The 19,653-nt window shown below is 47.4% G+C and overlaps 3 protein-coding genes across 4 annotated transcripts in view; 1 reads left to right on the forward strand and 2 right to left on the reverse strand.

The window, feature by feature from the left end:
• LOC130522625 (sodium-driven chloride bicarbonate exchanger-like) overlaps positions 1–5,128 on the reverse strand; it is a 28,621-nt gene extending 23,493 nt beyond the window's left edge. Inside the window, exons 1-2 of one of the 2 annotated variants that reach the window (XM_057027184.1) lie at positions 4,798–5,128; positions 3,573–3,602 (exon numbers count right to left, since the gene is read on the reverse strand). In XM_057027184.1, the coding sequence (XP_056883164.1) occupies positions 3,573–3,602; positions 4,798–4,845 (78 nt within the window). In that variant the 5' untranslated portion in view covers positions 4,846–5,128. The remainder of the gene's footprint in view (positions 1–3,572; positions 3,603–4,797) is intronic. The other variant, XM_057027183.1, reaches the window with a different exon arrangement.
• Positions 5,129–6,142: 1,014 nt separating this feature from the next.
• stk24b (serine/threonine kinase 24b (STE20 homolog, yeast)) lies at positions 6,143–12,443 on the forward strand. The gene is made up of 11 exons (XM_057027191.1): positions 6,143–6,924; positions 7,951–8,181; positions 8,475–8,531; positions 8,910–9,018; positions 9,172–9,329; positions 9,463–9,648; positions 9,744–9,892; positions 10,008–10,128; positions 10,201–10,269; positions 10,387–10,523; positions 10,610–12,443. Exons 1-11 carry the CDS (start codon positions 6,883–6,885, stop codon positions 10,650–10,652), a joined length of 1,302 nt encoding a protein of 433 aa, XP_056883171.1. The 5' UTR covers positions 6,143–6,882; the 3' UTR covers positions 10,653–12,443.
• Positions 12,067–19,125, reverse strand: LOC130522629 (solute carrier family 15 member 1-like). The gene is made up of 24 exons (XM_057027189.1): positions 18,615–19,125; positions 18,013–18,058; positions 17,896–17,921; positions 17,692–17,779; positions 17,091–17,232; positions 16,867–16,986; positions 16,688–16,787; positions 16,268–16,358; positions 16,054–16,137; positions 15,877–15,959; positions 15,695–15,781; positions 15,529–15,618; positions 15,411–15,455; positions 15,286–15,318; positions 15,108–15,196; positions 14,947–15,028; positions 14,751–14,867; positions 14,522–14,662; positions 14,392–14,438; positions 14,120–14,227; positions 13,923–14,037; positions 13,697–13,831; positions 13,297–13,404; positions 12,067–13,199 (listed from the first exon to the last, which is right to left on the reverse strand). The coding sequence occupies exons 2-24, from the start codon at positions 18,014–18,016 to the stop codon at positions 12,951–12,953; spliced, it is 2,184 nt and encodes a 727-aa protein (XP_056883169.1). The 5' UTR covers positions 18,017–18,058; positions 18,615–19,125; the 3' UTR covers positions 12,067–12,950.
• Between the last annotated feature and the right edge of the window lie 528 nt (positions 19,126–19,653).

The following is a 19,653-nucleotide window of genomic DNA, read 5'->3' on the forward strand; positions in this document are numbered from 1 at the left end:
TCTATTTTCTTTAGCGGCCACGCAGTAAATTACAGACCTATTGATTCTCAATGATGAACACAGTTTTCTTTCCAGGAACCTGCCTGTAATCATATTGCCAACAGATATAGAAGCAAATGATGTGACCTCATTTCTGGGTTCTCCAGAGGCAGAAACGCCATCATCTTCACATGATTTCATCCGTTGAACTAGACCAGGAGCTGTACTTCAGAAATCATATATGTTTATTTAAATCCATTCTCCACTTTTTGAGCAATATCCCAGAGCTTTGGTTTGTATGTCTAAAGTTCGACTTACTGTAATGGTACATATTTGCACATTTCATTTGCAGTGAGCCAGAAGTATTCGACAGCTTAAGCTAGCGAAGGCTTAAAGCTGATAACGGAATGGATTAGCAACAAATTTACATGCTTTGTGATTGGCTGTTGGGTAGTCTGTTGTCATGGTTTTCATTCCTACAGATGGCCTGGTTACCGTGGCAGCATGATCAGCATCACAAGAGAGAATATGTGAAATATAATGAAAACATTGCTACATCGTCACCCTGTGACCCTGATTTAAATTAACGGCTGCTTATGGCATTATACATGCACTTAAAAGCAAAATGACGATAAAATGCTGATGATAAAAAGAAAACATTGTTTTTAATATTTTTCTAATCGGTTAGCTTAAACATCATCACAGTTGTTATATAAATATAAATACATATAATTTGATCAAATTTGTGTTATTTTGTATGTATGTATGCAGTGTGCTGTTGAACCTGAGGAAGAGTAGTCTCTACTGTAGTGAAAACTAATGGAGATTCTCCACAAACAATTAACAGGGTCAGTACTTTGAGAATAAGCTCCTCTCTCGACCCAGAATGACGGTCCATCTGTCAGCAAACCTTTCCTGGACCGTTCACATGCACATCAGCTCAGTTTGCACTTTTCTTTTGCAGCTCAGACACAAGCTTTCTGCAGCATAATGTGTTCACAGTGTGCCATTCATAACACAACACCGATCTAATATATTTCCACAATGACCTAATGATTCATTTTTTCCTGATCAAAAACATTACGTATGGCTAACAGTATAGGCAATCTCCCCAAGGACAATAGATACTCAGTGTCACCTACCTGATACATAAATCCTTTAGTGTGGTCCACAGAGAGCATGTTGCCTGTCCTGCACAGATGCAGGATGCCCGCTAACTCCCCTTGTGCTTGCGACAACGCTCAGACACGAGGCTAAGGCTCAGGGCCAGAGCCCCACTCTGAACTCAGAGTAATGGTGGTTGATTCTATGCGAGAGTCCGAGAAAATAGCCAACAAAGTCCGACTCGGTGCCTCTGTTGGGCTTTAGGTCCAACCCTCTCCTCTCCTCTCCTCAGCCGCTCTTGTCAGCCGCTCTCCCCATGTCGGAATATGGCTGAACACTGCACAAAGTCCCAAACGCGACAGGGAAACTAAAGCAGAGAGAACCGCACAGCTCCGACTCTGTCTCTGCCTCCAACGGATTTGATCCAGGGTAGCATCAAATGTTTCTGACAAACGTCCATCCGCCAATCCCCCAGAGAGATTAGCGCTCTGACATCACTGCTGCTGTGCACAGTGATGCTCCGCTAAGCCTCCGAGCTCTGTAGCTCGGTTACCTAAGACGAGCTTTAGGTTGCAAGGAGTCAAATAGCACCATTGTGCACGAGGGGATTCTAGCGGTCCGAGCTGAGCATACCGCAGCTGCCCGATACGCCCAGCAGAGCGAACAGGAAGCAGCCTGATCATATGCACATCTTTAGGTACAGTGTGTGCGTTCCCATGCAGACCAGAGTGAAGGATGCTGCTATGTGGTTGAGCTAGTGTCAGCAAAACTTTAACAGAGAGATGGCGTGTTGGGTGGTCTACCTTATGCTAGCTGCTTTTACCTAAAATCCCTTTGTAATAGTCAAAACTCATGAGAGGCAGCCAAGGAACAGTTTGTGTATCAGTCTGTATCTTCTCCCCACACTGCAGGTATCCCGGTGGCCTCGCCATCCACCTGTCCACCCGTGCTGCTACTATCAACCAGGAAAAGGAGCACAGCCGCTCAAGGCATCCGAACGGCCAAGTGGGGAGACTTCCAGCCTGCCGGGTTTGCACAGTTGGATCACTAAGTCAAACAGAGCTTTCGCAGTGATCCCAGATCGCGCGAGCAGGCTTTCTCCATCTGTCCTCAGCGTCTTCGCCAAACCCATCCAGTCAAACAGCCCTAACTAGACAGCCTGGCAGAGGGCCTGCAGTTACATCAGGGTGGTAATTAGGAGCACACCAGCCAGAACCAAGTCAACTCCAGTAGCAGGTCCACTCCAGTGGAACTCTATAGCAACAGACGATAGCATCGGGTGTTCATTAGAATCATGCATGGGGCTATTCAAACAGTGTGTGTGTGTACAGTCGGCATTTTAATCACAGCGCATCAATGCTCAAAGTATTAAACTGCTGCTTCACCGTGGCAACGATAAGAAAGCTTAATGTTTTACCTGCTCACTCAAACGGAACACAAGTGATGTCACACGGACCCACGAACCAAAACAAACTCGTAAACCCTTAGCGCTTCGTCCCTTTGGGAGAGTGACCGAGTGGAGCTGTGTAAGACCCACGTGAAGACGGTCACATTGAACACGAGATACAACTGAATTGAGTCTTTTCTTTCAATCAAAATTTTACCCGTGACAGATTTGTTTCAGATTTTCCTCTTATCACACAACACAACCCCACCCCCCCCCCCCCCCCCCCCCCCCCCCCCCGCCCCCTCCATTCTTCTACTCTCAGGAATAAAAGTGGCAGAGACGATCAAACCACACCAAATATCCGTTCCACCTCATCATATTTGAGGAGTCGGGAGCCCCTGGCTGCAGTAAATGGAAGCTTCACAGTTTGGGCCCCTGGGAGAAACTTTGTACTCAGCCTTGTAGTCAGCCTGGCTCCCGGCCTGAAGTTGCATAAGCAATACTTTGTTAGACTAGATGACATACATGCATCAAAACTCTGCCCCGCACGCTGTTCAACTGCCCCTCTGATGCTTTCTTTGGAGCCTACGGGCCGTACTTCCTGTTATCTATTACTATTTACCTCGGTCTTCAGAGGCCACAGGATGCAAATGGACATGTTTGACAATTGGGATCTAAAAATACACGGTCTCTGCTAACCGAGCGGGCTAATTAAAGACACGAGCCTAATGCAGCTGTTCATAACAGGCCAGCGCTTACTGAAAGGGTGGATTAAGAGTAAAATGCAATCACATTAATGTCACTGGAATCAGGAAACTAGAACCCTGGCATTATTAGCTCGGTAAGTTTTCATTGTAATACAGTGGAAGATTTGGCCATTTAGTATCTCAGATCATCGAATTCAGGAGGAGTGAAACCATGTGAGATGCTTAGAGGGCAAAAATATCTTTGTGGCTAAAATCTCAAAGCTGCTGAGCCGTGTAATCATTTTCAGCTTATAACACTTCATGTGATCCGGGTTTTAACGTTTTGATGTGACTGCTGTGTTTCTGTCTGTGTTTCTGTCTGTGTCTCCTATGTAGGACATGAGAGATGTACTCACCACATCTTTATTTTCTTGGGTGCTCTGTTGCTGCAAAGACAAACACCAAAGAAAAAGAAAAATTAGTCACGTGGTAAAAGCAAGGCCGGAGGACATTTTACAGTCGCTCCAGATGCTCTGCGGAGGAGGCTTGCAGTAAACCTATTACTGTCACCCCTTCGGACGCAGCCTGCCAGCCTGCAGACGCTTTGGTGGCTGAACCTGGCAACCCGCTACGCCCGACTACAGCCGGCCCATTTATTTACTGACGAGCAGTGAGGGGTGTCGCCACACGACCACCTACAAATTCCTGCACATATCCTGGTGAAACCATGACAATGCATTTGCTCGCTGTGTAGGAGAAGTGGGGAGGGGGGGGGCAGCCTTGGGTAACTGGATAAGCAGCCACACTGCATTGAGACTGCAGGGGAAAGCGTGGAGCTGTCCCACGCCACATCAGACACCAACCAAACTGGGTCCTTGTGTAACACGACCACAGATACAGTAAACAGGGAGACTGTCGATCTGCCTCTCGAGCAAATGCTGCTTTTGGATGCAGGTGAGCCCAAAGCAGAATATGATCTACATCCGTCTCCACTGTCTCACCTGAATACTAATGAGGGCATGCTGCTGGCGGAGTCTGGCGTCAGGTGTGTGTTACGCCTGAGACATTTAATATTCAGCCAAGGGGAGTTTCACTGAGATCTGCTGGGAAAAGAAGCGAAATTCGGCCCCCAATAGGCGATAGAACTGGTGAATTATATCCCAGGTTTTTCAGAATCCCGCACGGACTCTCTCTGTTTTACGCTGCGTTAAAAGCAATTCATTTGTTGAAGGTCATGACTGAAAGGGTGCTTGTTGAGCACATCCACGTCAAGGTCTTCTCGCACGACGCTGTCATGTCAGGCCTGCAGCAGCGTGTGAACAGGTTTGGATGATAGACTGAGAGAAAAATAGGTCTAGCGCGGGGAATGCGCATCATTTTAATGCGCACAGCGCACCGGAGGACGAAGACGGTGAAATATTAGCGGCGACAGGGTCAGTTTGCCAATTTCGAGTGCGCAGCATCCATGTTTGTCGTGATATCCAGGGAAGCGCACTGACGGGACGTTTCTCCCCAAATCGCCTGGTTCAGAATAAAAAGAAATTACATAATGCAGCGCAGTTTCTTCCCACCAGTGCAAATTTGGTCACTAGAAATGCATGTGCACGTGAGAGCGACAGCAGCGCGACTGCCTGGTCTTACCGTCGGCAAAAGCGGCTCCATTTGAGCTCCTTGATCGGTGATGTCCATCTTCTCTTCTCCTTGGCTTCAGAGGACGAGTCGAGATGCGCCGCTGCGCTTCTGTCAAACACAGGTTGAAGATGAGGTTGGCTTATGTGATTTTTCCTCCCCTCGCTCAGTTCCCTCCCCTCCTTTCCAATTCACCGGCCGGGTTTTCTCAAATGGAGGTAGCACAGCGTTCCCGTTCCTGCCCTACATAATTTACGCACGAAGAAGGGAGGTAGCGCTTCCCTTCACACGCGTTTCAGGGGCGCTCCAGGCACACATGGCGGCTCCGTGTGCTCCCGTCATCGGATGATCATTTTAAAAGCTACATGGATGTGTGCGCTCTCGGGAATATGTTGTGCGGACGCGGATCAGCTCTTTTAGATCAACCTTATTGATTTGGCAGTTGACTTTATACTGATTTGAGCCGTCCTAAAACTGAAATCCGCTAAATTAGGGAAACAGGTGACAATGCTCTGTTGCCTCAACCTTGTTATATTCCCTAAGGTGCCTTATTTGAACGAGCCAGGTGGAAATTGTCAGCCTGCGCCATGCAGGCCCGCGACGGGAGCAGGTGAAGCAGCTGCGCACACGACAGTAAAATGGCTGTCGGCCCTTTCACCAACATTTGAACAAATATGGGTTTATCTGATATTACAAGCAATAAATCACGAGCTGTGTTAAAGCCCCGGGTCGTCTTTTTTATGCCTCTGTTTCCATCCGTATCAGCCGATGTTGCGCCGGCCTCCAGCTTACGCAAGGGCGCTCACGGTGGCACACTGGCGCCCCCGTCTGGTCAAACTCGGAAGTGACCGCTTTTGCTGAATGGCTGAACTGGCTTAAAATTGAATTTCCCTCAAATTCAGTTTGTGTGAACAATTTATCTACATTGCGCCCAATGGAGTGTGCACTCTTCTAAATCTTTAAATGTCCAGATTTTTTATGCGGCAAACGAAACTCACACATGTCCAGCTGAAATAACGTCGACCCTCCCTCCTTATCCATCACGCACAGATAAAAAAGTATAAAATATAGTTCATCAGTACTGACGGCTATCAAGAGCCTCATATAAAGAGTGTTGGGTAAAGAAATGGTAATACACAGAATTAATTCGCGTAACCATGTGGAATGAAAACTCGGATGAAACTTCCACAGACAGCGCGGTTTAGGGTTTAAAGGTGAGATGGGGGGATATTTTTCCGATTTACCCGATTTACCCGATCCAAAGCAAACTAAAGGCGGAGAGCATCGCTCCACCTGGTACCGACACCTGGAGCGAGGGGCGGCCGCCAGGATGTTGTTGTCGATACGGATCCGCCCAGCGAGGCGTCAGAGCACGGACAAGATGGCCGAGAGTGTCGGGCGAAAGTAAGGGAGGAAACAAAAACACAATCTTTGCCACAGATGCCAGACCTGCGCGGCCGTTGGGGACAGGAAAGGATAAAAGCTGGGTGATCGGTTCGTTCTAAAGTTCGCTCCACGAGTGACATCTGCGGAATGCGGTCAAATGGTGGTCGAAGCCAGCTCGCTGTCAGGCTCTCTGTTGGCTAGCTAGCTAACGGGCTAACCATGTTAGCTAGCTGACAACACCGTTAGCGAGAGGATACGCTTTAAGAAAGTGACAGTTGGGTGATTTTTCTTTTTTAAACAACAAAACAAATTGTTGTCGGTACGGCCTCGCTTCATTTCTCCGAGCTTTCAAACTCTCACATTGATGGATGTTGGGACTTAACGCTCAATCTGACGCCTGTAAGTTTGGCTAATGAACTAACTGCGGATTTCTTGTTTGCAGCTTCGGAGTTAGCATTAGCCTACGTCTGTTAGCTTGCTCAGCTGTTTTTGGATGACTTGAGCTTGTGACACCAGCGTGTGCGGAATGACATTTTTCTCCTTGCCACGTTAAATTCGCCGTGGCTGTTGCGGTCGGGCCCCCTCGGTCTCGGTGTCCCGGAGGTGTACTAGCGCGAACCTGCACCGCAGCCAGGGCTGTAAACATAAGTCAAGCCGACGAGACCTCATCTCTGCGTTGTTGGACGGCGCTCTGATCTGCTCAGCTACGCCATGGCTCATTCTCCTGTTCAGGGGAACCTACCGGGGATGCAGGTGAGTCACATGAATCAGCTTTACACTAATACACTAAAGTCGCAACCGGACTATAAGACGCAGCCTCTGACTTCCTGCTGAGGGCTCGCGCTCCGAAGAGGGGCTTCAGGGCGCATCCGAATTTCGGAGCGATGTCCGTGGCGCATCACCCGCGTCGCTCCCAAACTTTATCGAAACGCTTTCTAACTCACGCGAGGCCGCAGCAGAAGCGGGTCGGTGGCGTGAGAGCGACCGAGAGCGCCCCGGGGGTTCGAACCGCGTCGCTGTCGTGTGATGTACGGATGCTGGTGTCGCGCTGACCTTCTGTCATTGAACGCCACATCTCCGCAGAGATCCACACCGAATCAGGTCCGAGCTGCGGGGTGAGCAACAGATCCCAGATCCCAGATCCCGACTATGCAAACGCAGTTCCTCTGCTGCTATCTTTAGGATAGCTGTGTTGGGTAGGTATCTAGAGGAGATGTCTACTCTCCGTGTGTTATGGCCCCGTGCAGCACAACACAACTGTGGCGTGGAATTAAATGGAGGCAGATTCAGATCGTGCATGTTTTACACTTTGCAGCGATAACTTACAGCGTGAAGCTGTCGGAGAGCTGCGAGTCCTGCAGCAAATCAGTAAATCGCAGTTCATCCCTATCTGTTCGGAAGCCACCCAGCATATCTTGGAATTAAATATCCCTGACTGATCTCCTCTCTTGGAATTTCTGTCAGACCGTGTGTGCAGGACTTTCCTTCACCCGCTTTCAGAAAAATTGCAAGTTGCTTTCACGTCCACCTGCCTCTGGTTTTCACATCTAACAGCCTCTGGAGGCTTTAATTTATGTCATTTTCTGTCGCGTTGACTTGGGTCTAACTTGGAAATATAGTAAAACGAATAAATCCTTATAAGCACACCTCTCTCCAAGTACACAAATAAGATGTGTTGCTGTGTTACAGACGCTCCCCCCTTTGCTTTGTTTCTTTAAAACCCACATTTCTTTTCCTCCTGTGCTGTGCCCCCCCCTCCACCTTTTCCGCCACGTGCAGAATTGCAAAGCTGACCCGGAGGAGCTGTTCACCAAGCTGGAGCGCATCGGCAAGGGTTCGTTCGGCGAGGTCTTCAAAGGCATCGATAATCGCACGCAGAAGGTGGTGGCCATCAAGATCATCGACCTGGAGGAGGCGGAGGATGAGATAGAAGACATTCAGCAGGAGATCACGGTGCTGAGCCAGTGTGACAGCCCCTTTATTACCAAATACTACGGCTCGTACCTGAAGGTTCGTCACCGTTCTAGCCACATTGTGCGCACTGAGAATCTGGAGCGTAGCATTTTTGTGCCCCCGTAAATGAACCCTTCACTAGACTGAATGCCATAAAAGGATTTTTCTTCCTCTGCTCACTTTCCCCCCCTCTGAGTAATCCCAAATTAAAAGTGGATTAGCCCCAGATGTCTACAGACGCCCGCGAGCCTTGATGACTCCCATCCAGGCTTGTTTAAAACTTCAGCGGGCCCTCTGAAACGCACCATAAACTCTAAACGGCTTTTTAACACCTGCCTCGATTCTTCTAGGGCACCAAGTTATGGATCATCATGGAGTACTTAGGTGGGGGCTCTGCGTTAGATCTGGTAAGTTACCGCTGCCTCCAGCTGAAGCCACGGTCTCGCCGTGATCGCGTAGGAAGAGGATAAAATCGCTGCTTCCTTCACGATACTGCAGCCTTGCCTGTCAGAAACAAACACAGCGCACCAGCACTTGAATGCTGTAAACAGGAAGTGCACGCACGCGCCGCAACACTGATTCCAAAGAAGGCAGTGACATTTAGAACGAGAGTTTTTGAATGCAATTTTGTCTATTTTCAGCTTCCAAATGTGACTCAGATGTGTCACTTAGCCTTAACTCGTTTATCTGCTGTCAGCCCTGTAGAATTAGTCATTATCAACATGGACGCTAAGCTGACAATCCGCTGCTTCTTTACTCGCATTTTGTTTTTGATTTTTCTAAAGATGGAGCCCGGAGCTCTGGACGAGACCCAAATCGCCACGATCCTGAGAGAGATCCTCAAGGGCCTGGAGTATCTGCACTCGGAGAAGAAAATCCACAGAGACATCAAAGGTGACGCATGCAAATATCAGGCTGCTCCTTAAGTGTTGATATCAGTTTCCTGCTCCATCTATCCTGGTGAGGGAGCGATCTGGAAGATGAAGCCGTTAAAAGCTTTTATTATAATATAAATAGCTGATGCTCATAAGTCTCTCTCCTCCGCAGCTGCCAATGTGCTGCTGTCCGAGCAGGGAGAGGTGAAGCTGGCAGACTTCGGCGTGGCGGGACAACTCACCGACACTCAGATCAAGCGAAACACCTTTGTTGGCACGCCCTTCTGGATGGCCCCCGAGGTCATCAAGCAGTCGGCCTACGACTCAAAGGTGACCTCACTGTGCACTTCACCGAGGCTTCGTCATCGGGCTAATCTCTGACGTTGCTAGCTGCTAATGCTAACAGACTGTGAAATACGTGCAACTCAATTAAAGCCGTTCTTTCCATCCGCAACCATCCCAGGCGGATATCTGGTCTCTGGGCATCACAGCCATCGAGCTGGCGAAAGGAGAGCCTCCCCACTCTGAGCTGCACCCCATGAAGGTTTTATTCCTCATCCCAAAGAACAACCCGCCCACGCTGGAGGGCAACTACAGCAAACCGCTCAAGGAGTTTGTGGAGGCCTGTCTCAACAAGGAGCCCAGTTTTGTAAGAAGAGTCCTGCACTGACAGACATCTGTGACCCCCCCCCCCCCCCAGACTCCCCGTTCACCTGTCCGTGTCGCATGCTCGACTCCCCACAGAGGCCGACCGCTAAAGAGCTGCTGAAGCATAAGCTGATTGTTCGCCATGCGAAGAAGACCTCCTACTTAACCGAGCTGGTGGACAAGTACAAGAGGTGGAAGGCAGAGCAGTCCAGAACCAACGACTCCAGTTCTGACGAGTCCGACTCGTAAGATCAGCCTCTATTTCCTTTTTTATTAAATGTTGCGTAAGACCCGCAGCATCGCTGGGGGGTGGATACGACAATACACAGCCGTAAAGTCTCTTCAAATTTGTCCAATCAGAGAACAGGACGGGCAGGCGTCGGGCGGCAACGACTTCGGCAGCGACGATTGGATCTTCACCATCCGGGAGAAGGACCCCAAGAAGCTGCAGAACGGAGAGGGGCAGTCGGGAGCGGAGCAGGTGGGACTGTAACCTCTCAGTGGAAATGGGAGATCTTAGCTTGTGTATCACGTCCCTGGTCTCGTTCCACAGACGAAAGACATTCCAAAGAGGCCTTATTCACAGAGCCTGGCCACAGTCATCTCTCCTGCGTTAGCTGAGGTAGGGGGACGCCACCTGCTGATAGTTTGCATATTAAAATGTTTTTATCAGCAGTTCAGCTTTGAATATTAGACGGTCTCTGTTGCTCACCTGGCCTCTCTTTCCTCGTGTTTCCAGCTCAAAGCGAGACAGGAGCAGGTGAACGGGAACCCCTTGGTCCTGGACGAGCTGAGGACAGCCATCCTGCTGGCAGAGGAGGCCTTCCCGGGCATCTCCGACTCCCTGGTGGCTCACATGGTCCACAGGCTGCAGAGGTACCGCCCGAGCTGACGCGCAGTCGCACCGGCCGGTCCGTTTTTCGGCGCTGCAGATTTTGAACGAATCTCCGGTTTTGTTCCAGCTTCTCCACGACCAGGACGTCGTCCTCGTCCTCCTCCCCCTAGACGCTCAGCCAGCTCCCTGTCGCCCACTTTCAACAGCAGCATCCAGGCCAGGAGTTCAAAAGCCAAGGGTCGAGACCTTCAAAACCAGCTGACCACGTTGGGCCGGGCGTATGGGGCGAGTCCAACCTAGTCCTGTAAAAATGACTGAACTCCCCAGTGGAGGATAATAAAGACTGCGGAGCTGGTTTCTTTCCCCGGCAGAAGAAGCTCGAACAAGACAAAAAAAAGTCAGACTCCGGACTGTTTGTGACCATTTCTGCTTTGAATACGTTCAACCAGGAGCCTGAACCAGACCCCCCCCTCCCCCCAACACCACGGAAAAAGACTTCAGTCCCCCCTCAATGCAGGTGTCATATTCCCAGAACCACTGACGGCATGCTTGATGAACCTGCAGGGATTTTATGTTGGCGTGCTAGCTGCGTGTGTGCGTGCTCACGAGCACGGACGTGTCCAGGCTGCGAGCATGCGTGTCCTCCCTGTTAAGGCAAACTGCAGCATTCTTAATGAAACCCTCAGGTAAAGCGCTTTAAGTGGACTTCGAGGAAGGGGGAGGGGGGGCTGCACGTGATTTTTGAGTTTGCAGGAAACAAATCACTGTGTACAAAATGGTCACGTGCATTTTGTAGATACTGATGATGTTCAAAAAGTAGATATTTAAAGATTTCAAAAAAAAAAAGAGGGGGAAAAAAGGTTCAGAAACAGAACAGAAAGAACAGAAAATGCCTTGCCTTTTTCGAGACACACACACACACACATCTGTTCTGGTGTTCCATCCAGACGTTCCGTACGTTCTCTTTTATTCGTCGGTAGGTGAATTTCAATATTCCTCCATTTTTTATTTGTCGCTCCCTTGACTGAACCTCAATCTTCCGTTTCAATCACCTGCTGAATCACAGAACTAACTCTGATGCTAAGCTTATTTTGTGTAGAGGCAGAAGCTTCCCCTTCGTTTTTGTAGTCGGGGGGTGTGAGAATCTGCCTCCCGTACGCGTGTTTAGACAATTTTAAAATCGGTTGGGTGAGGATGGCCATGGATCTAAAAGATGGCGTGGAGATGAGGACAGTTGGGGCTCCATTTCAAGTTTTATTTTCGGGGGTTCTGGCAAGCAGACCTATGAAAGCTGATGACCCCCCCCCGGGGCAATCATTCAACGCCACATTCTCTGACAGTATTCCGCAGATCAGGACGAGCCATGCTGCAGAATACCAACATTTCTGTTCTCGCCTCCTCTCCATGCAAGCAGAAGTGCCATGTCCTCTATTACACTTTTACTACATGTTTGTAGTATGATTTGCAACCCCCCTCCCCAATTTCTTTTTTTTTTTTTTTTTTTTTTTGCAGTTTGAAAGTGTTTCAAGTATTTAAAAGAAACTTGTAAGAGGATAAAAAAAGAAAAAAAAAGTTGCTGATAGCCATGTTTTACTATATGTTTACTTAAAGAGTTACAGAATTTACTACTGTGCTAATGCAGCAATAATGTTGAGGAGTTGCATCACTTGTCAACACAGGGATTGAAAGAAATTAAGAAATGTGATATTTTTATAACTGCAAAGAGTTATGTATGGAAATATGGAATGCTTTATGAGTATGGGCACCTGCCTCTGGCAAAATTATACCTTACAGAAAAAAACATGCTGCAGAAAGAAATACAAAATGTGTACATTTGGTCTCCTTTATCATAGCTGACAGTTTATAGTACTGTATATAATCTTTGCTTGTGTCATTTGAGAATTCTCAAGTAAAATGTAAGCTTTCAAAGTGACATGAGAAATAAAGATCTAATGCTAACAGCTGTGCGTCACCACTCACTCACTCCTAACCACACAGGTACCTTTGGTAGCGTTCATCCTTTTAGAAATTGACATGATTTATTTTTATAGACAAAAATGAGTTGCTAGCATCACTGACCAGCGTTCTCGCGAGATGAGTTTTAAACCCAGAGCGCATGTGAAGACATGCACGCTCCAATACTGGCAACAGTACAAAATACAAAGGCACACGAAAACAAAATTATAGAAATGAGTTGCTACACAGTGCAAAATAAATTATTGTAAATCAAGTGTCTCCCGACAGCTGAAGTGCACTTGACTAACCAACAGACGTCCGGATCATTTAATCACGTGGGTTTGGAAGGAGGGTTTTGATTATACCTGTCTACTCATCTTTAGATCCAACTCGCTGTCCATCAGAAGCGGAACCAATGATGTGTCCCGGCGCCACCTCACACACTTCTTCTATTCATCTGCAGCGCAGCAGAGACACGTCACCATTTGAATCAGAACCAGTCCGCGGCTGGGTTACATCCGTGTTTCCTTGGTGTTCTTCTCATCCAAGCGTGAGTTGGATCTCTCCCGGACCTCGTTTCGGCGGCCGAACCTGTCCTTGTGGTCCATCTCCAAACTTTTCCTCTTCTCCTCTTCAGACTCAGACTGGCTAAACTGGGATTCTATCTTGACCGGGTCTATGTAGGTGTAGAAGTAGCCCATGAGGGCAAAGATGACGCAGACCACCACCAGCAACGCGGCAAACAGGATGTACTCCGCCCACTTGTAAACAAAAACACACCCAGTTTGATTAGTGGACAAATGTGCTCGACAGCGTTTCCATTCAGTGAGGCTGCTCCTACTAATAGAATCCACCCACCTTTTCCTCGAGCCTAGCGGCCTGGGAGATTATGAGCACGATTATGTTGCCGACAGCAACAGTGAGCAGCCAGCCAGCCTGCAGCACGGACTTCATGTTGCTTGGTGACTTGGAGAGCACAAAGACACAAACTTCAGTCCTCCGATTTCAAGTTTTTCTCATCATTTGGTGGAGACAAACTTATCGGTTATCGTTTTCAATGGGATCTTCTTGTATTTATCAGACAGACATTTTTACACGGAATGTACAATATTGCTTAGTGTTATTCTTTTACTCGCATTTTTCACTGGTGACATATTAAAATGTAGGCCCTGTGTAATTGCACAGGAAGCCATTTTGTTATTTTCTGTTGTTTCTAAACTGTCTGTCATCTTGGACGTGTGGGTGAAGCGCCCTCTACCTGTGAGTAAGCGAACTCCAGGCCGGTGACCGAGAACACCACCTCTCCTGCAGTGATCAGGAAATACTGAGGGATCTGCAAGGCCAGGCTGAGGGTGTTGGGACTGATGTCCATCAACACAAGGATGTTGGAGCACTGCAAGACACACTCTGCACAATTACAACTGGCACCACAATTTTATTATTTTTATTTATTCATTTTTAAAAATGTTATTACACACAGTTACCTGCTCTTCAAATGTTATGTTTGGCTGGACGACCAATGTGTAAGAGCTGCCATACTTGAGTGTTTGACTGAATAGACAGGAACTTCCATCCATTGTCATGATCTTATAGTTTACGCTGCCATCACAAACAAACCGCCATCAAAATAAAGCAGTTTCATATGTGCACTGTCTCACAGACGGAGGAAATATCCACTTACTGTCCAGAATGTAACAGCCTATATTCTGACATGTTGTTGGGGACAGAGTAGCCAAAGTCGAGTTCACCCGATGTCACGTTAATAGTCTGGTTAAAGCCGTTAAAAATTCTGGGAAAGGAGAGGACATCTTTAGAGTTTCAAATGTATGCGTTGTGCATCTGTCTAGCAGAACCGCTGTAACATATAATAAAATACTCAAATGTGCAGCTGTAAATGAGCAACCTCTTTTTTCTTTAGGAAACCCGTCATCTCTGCATTAACTTCAAACATACCTGATAGCATTAGCAGCCTTTGCTGGCTTTTCATTGATGTCCTTAAACTGGGGATAAAAACATAATCTAGAGTTCAATCAATCCTGGCCCAAAGAGCTGTTGCATGTGTCACTCCACATGCTACACGCACCGTTATATACGCCGGTGCTGCCCACTCCTGAATGATCACCAAGGTGTTGCGGGTGGCATTTTCTAAAGTGACCACCTCTGAGGCGCTGGGCCCCAGATCCAGCCGAAAGGGTTCGGTAAAGCTTGTATAATTGTCTCTGCCCTGGAGAAGAAGACATATTATCAGTGCCTCCTCCAAACTGCACGAACCTTTGCTCCATTAGAGCGATAGCATAACTCTCAAGGTGTACCGTGAATGGCTCCATGGAGAAGGGCTTATTTCCAGCCGTGAAATCAATTTTTGTGTTCAGCATGTTGATGAACTTCACTTGGCTTTCCTGGCCTTTTGGGAAATTTGGCAGCGTACTCTAGAAGACATACGGTGGCATTTTAGTGAAAGGCGCAACTATAAAGCACAAACAGTGACACTATTGTTGTTGTTCTCACATCGATCTGCAACTGGACCAAAGCAGCAGCCACGAAGGCCATAGCAGCCAGGAACATGCCCACGGTCATCCTTTTCACCGGGCTGCAGAAACACACAACATACCAGTCAGTCTGCTGGTCCTCTGCTTTCCAGTAGCACGTACACAAGCAAAAGAACTTACGAGAAGTTCAACTTGCACTTGTTGATCAGCGGGTAGACAATACTGTCCATGATCGGCACCAAAATCAGGATCAGAATAGGGTTGACGATCTGGTGGGAAAATGCCCAGTCAGCAACAAACACGCTTTCACAGACGCGTGCAACAAAGAGATGAAGACGTTAGCAACAGAGGGTCTCACCTGCATCTGTTCAGGCTGGATTTCCAGTGAACCCTGTTACAAAAGAGGAGGAGAAAGACAGTGTGAAGGTTGATTCTAACACTCCAGTTCTGAAGGAGTGACAGAGAACGGTGCCGGGGGCTTACAAAGTTGCCATCCATGGTGGTCGCCTGCAGCGTCCACCTGGAGCCCTGCAGGAAGCACAGCCTTCTTTTACCGTTTGCTGTTACAAGCTCAGAAACCAAAGAGAACCTTGGTGGTTACCTGCTGATCGAAGAGCGCCCAGAACATGGGCAGAGGAATGAAGAGGAACAGAACCTTGAGGACCATCTTGACCTGCGCGATCAGAAGTTTCTTGGAGGAAAGAATAGAAGAGAAGGAGGTTACCAGCTGCCTGGCGTGCTCGTCCGCGAGCGGTAGCAACACTTACATCATACTTCTCCTCAGCCCAGTCCATCCAGTGAGCTCTCTTCGGGTAATGAGAAGCCCGGTGCCTGAAGCGGTTCTTGATGGCAAACTAGAGAAGGCAGAAAGGACGCTGATATACTGCTGGTTCTCCACCACTACTGGGATGCTTCACGACCTTAGACGCTGTCACCAGGAGACACTTACGCCGATGCACTTGCAGACTTTCACCATGATGTTGCCTTGAGGGGCCGTCTTGGTGTACAGAGGACTTCCAACGATGAACACCGCTGCACAGAGAAGGCCAATGTCAAAATGCTGTAGCTTCATATTGGGAAACCTCTTTGCTGTATTAATAAGTGCAGTGATTGTGTGCGGACTTACCCAGAGCGACAAACATGAGAGCAGCAGGGACGCCAAAGGCCAGAGGGTAGCACTGCTGATGGGTGTGAATCCCACACTCCTGAGCTGTAACCCCCCCATACACACACACACACACACACACACACACACACACACACGGAGCAACACACACATATTCAATCAGTGTGTGATGCTACACTACAAAGTTTCGGTTGCGTGTTCGGCCTCAGCGAACCTTTCAGGATGGGGGTGATGAGAGTGGACAGCAGGCTGCCGGCATTGATGGAGAGGTAGAAGATGGAGAAGAAGGTGCTTCTCTGCTTGTCCTGCGCAGAGAGAATAGAGATAAACATGACAGGCGGCGACGTCATTTACACGCATCGCCCTTTAACCCCGGCCTTGAACGCACATACGGACCTACTTTTATTAGGTAATTAACAACTCAGTGGAATAAAACAGAGATACAGGAACTGCTGATAACTGTGTATGTCATGCTGATAATTGCCGTGTGGGCCTTGACCATGTGCCGTGTGCACGCACGCGTGGCAATGGGGTCATGGCAGCCACGCATCCCTCTCACAGATTCATCAGCCTGGAACGTTCATGCTGGCAGATGCCAGGGAGGCAATCCAATTGATACGGACGTGCGTCTAACCTGGTGCTCTTCAAACTGGTCCCCACCGAAGGCGGCCACGCAGGGCTTGATGCCTCCTGTTCCCAGGGCGATGAGAATCAACCCCAGCATGGACAGTGCTCTGGAGAGACACACACACTGGATCACACACATCCGTGTCGTACGTCTCTCATCCTCCATCCTGAGCGTGTTCGACTCACATGTGGAAGGTCATGTTGTCGGGGATGCCATCCCTGTTGGCGTCCGTGATGTCATGAATGGCGCTCACCGCCAGGACAACCTGACCCACCGTGTAAACGATGGACAGGTAAACGATAGTCCTGCGATCAAGGGGGGGAGAATTCGAGGTGAGATATCATCGACGCGTCCGCTTTTGACCACCAAAGAATATTTGTCTGCAGATGAAAAGGGAGAGAAGCCTCACTTGTACTTGCCGAGCCAGGAATCGGCTATGATGGCCCCCAGGATGGGCGTCAGGTAGCACAGCGCCACAAACGTGTGGTAGATGGTGGTGGCGAAATCATCATCAAAGTTCAGGAAGTAATTCAGGTAAAGCACCAGCACGGCTGCGGAGTGGGAGGGGGGCACAAGGTTAATGTGGTGGTGGGATGGGGGGGGTCACTGTGTAAACGACACTATTGATAATAACAAGATACAGCTTTCATAGTGCTTTAAAGGCATCACATTAAAAAACAGGTACATTAAAACAGAGTCAATTAGAAATAGATCATAAGAGCTATATTAAGCCTGATTTTAAATGTTTTAAGGCCTGATTGAAAGCACTGAGTGTGAGAGCTGTCTTCAGCAACCAGGATGTTTGTTCCACAAGTGAGGAGCAAAGTAGCTGAAAGCTGCTTCACCTCTTTTGTTTCTGACTCTGAGAACCTGAGTGAAGCCCTTCACAAAAGGAAGCCGCAGCGTTCTAGTTGTTGAGGCTGTGTGTGCTCATTTTGTGCGGTCAGATATGCACGCCGAGCTCTGTCCTTCACAAAGGTCAGAAGTTCATCTGGAACAAATCAACTCACTTCGCATTCCATAGTAGGAGAACCGCTCACAGAACTCATTCACCACGATGAAGAAGATGCTTATTGGGTAACCCAACAGTGTCTTCTGCTGCAGGGAGGGAAAACATCAGCACTTATTCAGCTGCCGAGCATCTTTTCTTTAATAAAAGAGTGGACTTCACTTCCTGTGCAAATGTGAAGGGAAAAGCGCGATGGCAAACTTACAGACTTAGGTTTCTTTGTCTCTTTGTCTGTGGAAAGTCACATATTTTGAGATAAATTAATGGAACGTTTAAGAAAAGCACAAAAAAGGAGCGTCCTCAGAGTGTCACAGGAACTTACCCATGGCTGCTGCGCGTCACCTGCGGCTGCTCTTCTGAACAGAATCCTTCAAGTAATACACACAAGATCAGAAGTGGTGACAGTCCACATCCACAACACGAAGACTGGGCTGATAAGGGAACTGCAGTGTCTTATGTAACCTCCAGTCAACCCCTCAGCCACCCACCTACACAGTCACCTCCCAATATTCTTATAATTATTTACTCCTCCAACCATGACAGGAATTATTTTATAACTCCAGGAACTTTCCCACTTAGAACAGGAAGTTCCAACAGCTCAGTGGGGACGGTAGAGGTACACCATGACATATTTGGTCCCTGCAGTATTTTGTGGGGTTTTGTTGTTAGAGCCATTGCTGTCCTAACATTACAGAACAAAAAAGGTAGATCTGTTTATCCAGTTTTACACAATTATTGAAAAAAGGTAATATCAAAGTCGTTTTATGTGCAAAGAACACACCTGCATATCAGTGCTGCGTTAACTTTTCATGTATAACATGACAAACTCGAGATTACACTTGCATAAATCCTGGCTCCTAGGGTGTCATAGCAAATAATGAATTTAAAAAACAAACATGTAGCATGAAATATGAGGTGACTCACGCAAGACAAATTATATTTAGCAGCCCAAATCCCTGATGTGCAGTGACAGCCTGTGTTTGTGGATGTGGGACTTATGGGATTAGCTGGTCTTTTGCAGGACCTGGGGATTTTACAGCCGTCAGCATCCCAAATTCACTCCATCCCCCTCAATGGATGCCTGGCTCGCGTCCCTGTGATAGTGACACGTTGGCTGTCAAACACACCACCACAGCTTGTCTTTTGTAACAACATTATCATGTTTATACTACCTTTTGTTGCTTTTATTTACTTAAGAGTGGATTTCAATTTGATTTCTTATCAACTCAAAATAACAAGTCTTTAGCTTTTTTAAATGGATGTTGACAGCTTACTCACTACTTTTAGCTGAAGCTACCAGATAGGATGATTTAGCTCTTAGCTTTTTAAAAACAAAACAACAAACAAACAACTAACTAAATAAATATTTGATAAATAAATAATAAATACATATGGGATAGTATTAAAAATGCTATTGACATCAAATAATATGGATAAAATGAAATATCTAGATTAAACATTTTACAGAACTACATAACTAGTATGTTAGCACATTGTGTGTGTTTTTTTTAAGATTAATCAGAAGATTAATCAGATGTTTTTTTTCTTCAATCCTAATGCTTACATGACTAATGCCAAGCAGAAATTTTTACAAAATGCCAAAATACACACAAAAAGACTAATATTCATAAATTAAATCCATAGCTGCTACCAAATGTTAGACACCAACGAGATGTTTGTCAGCTGTCCATCAAGTTAAGGTGCCGCCTGACCTGCATAAGAATTAAACACTTGGAGAAAGATAAAATCATGCAACAAAATAAACTGGTTAACTGAAAACACCGCGCTAACTAAAGCTGAACGTTCATTTTGGACTTTAAAAGCAGGTTAGCATTAGCAACCTACCTGTAGCTGCCAGCTTGTGTGCACTCCAGTTGGACCAGGCAGTTGGAGTGTTTGGCTTCTCCACATTTACTCATGCAAATACAGATTATTCATTACATATAACTGACATTTGCAGAGC

Source organism: Takifugu flavidus, chromosome 3 (genome assembly GCF_003711565.1).
Source record: "Takifugu flavidus isolate HTHZ2018 chromosome 3, ASM371156v2, whole genome shotgun sequence".
Classification (NCBI taxonomy): Eukaryota; Metazoa; Chordata; class Actinopteri; order Tetraodontiformes; family Tetraodontidae; genus Takifugu; species Takifugu flavidus.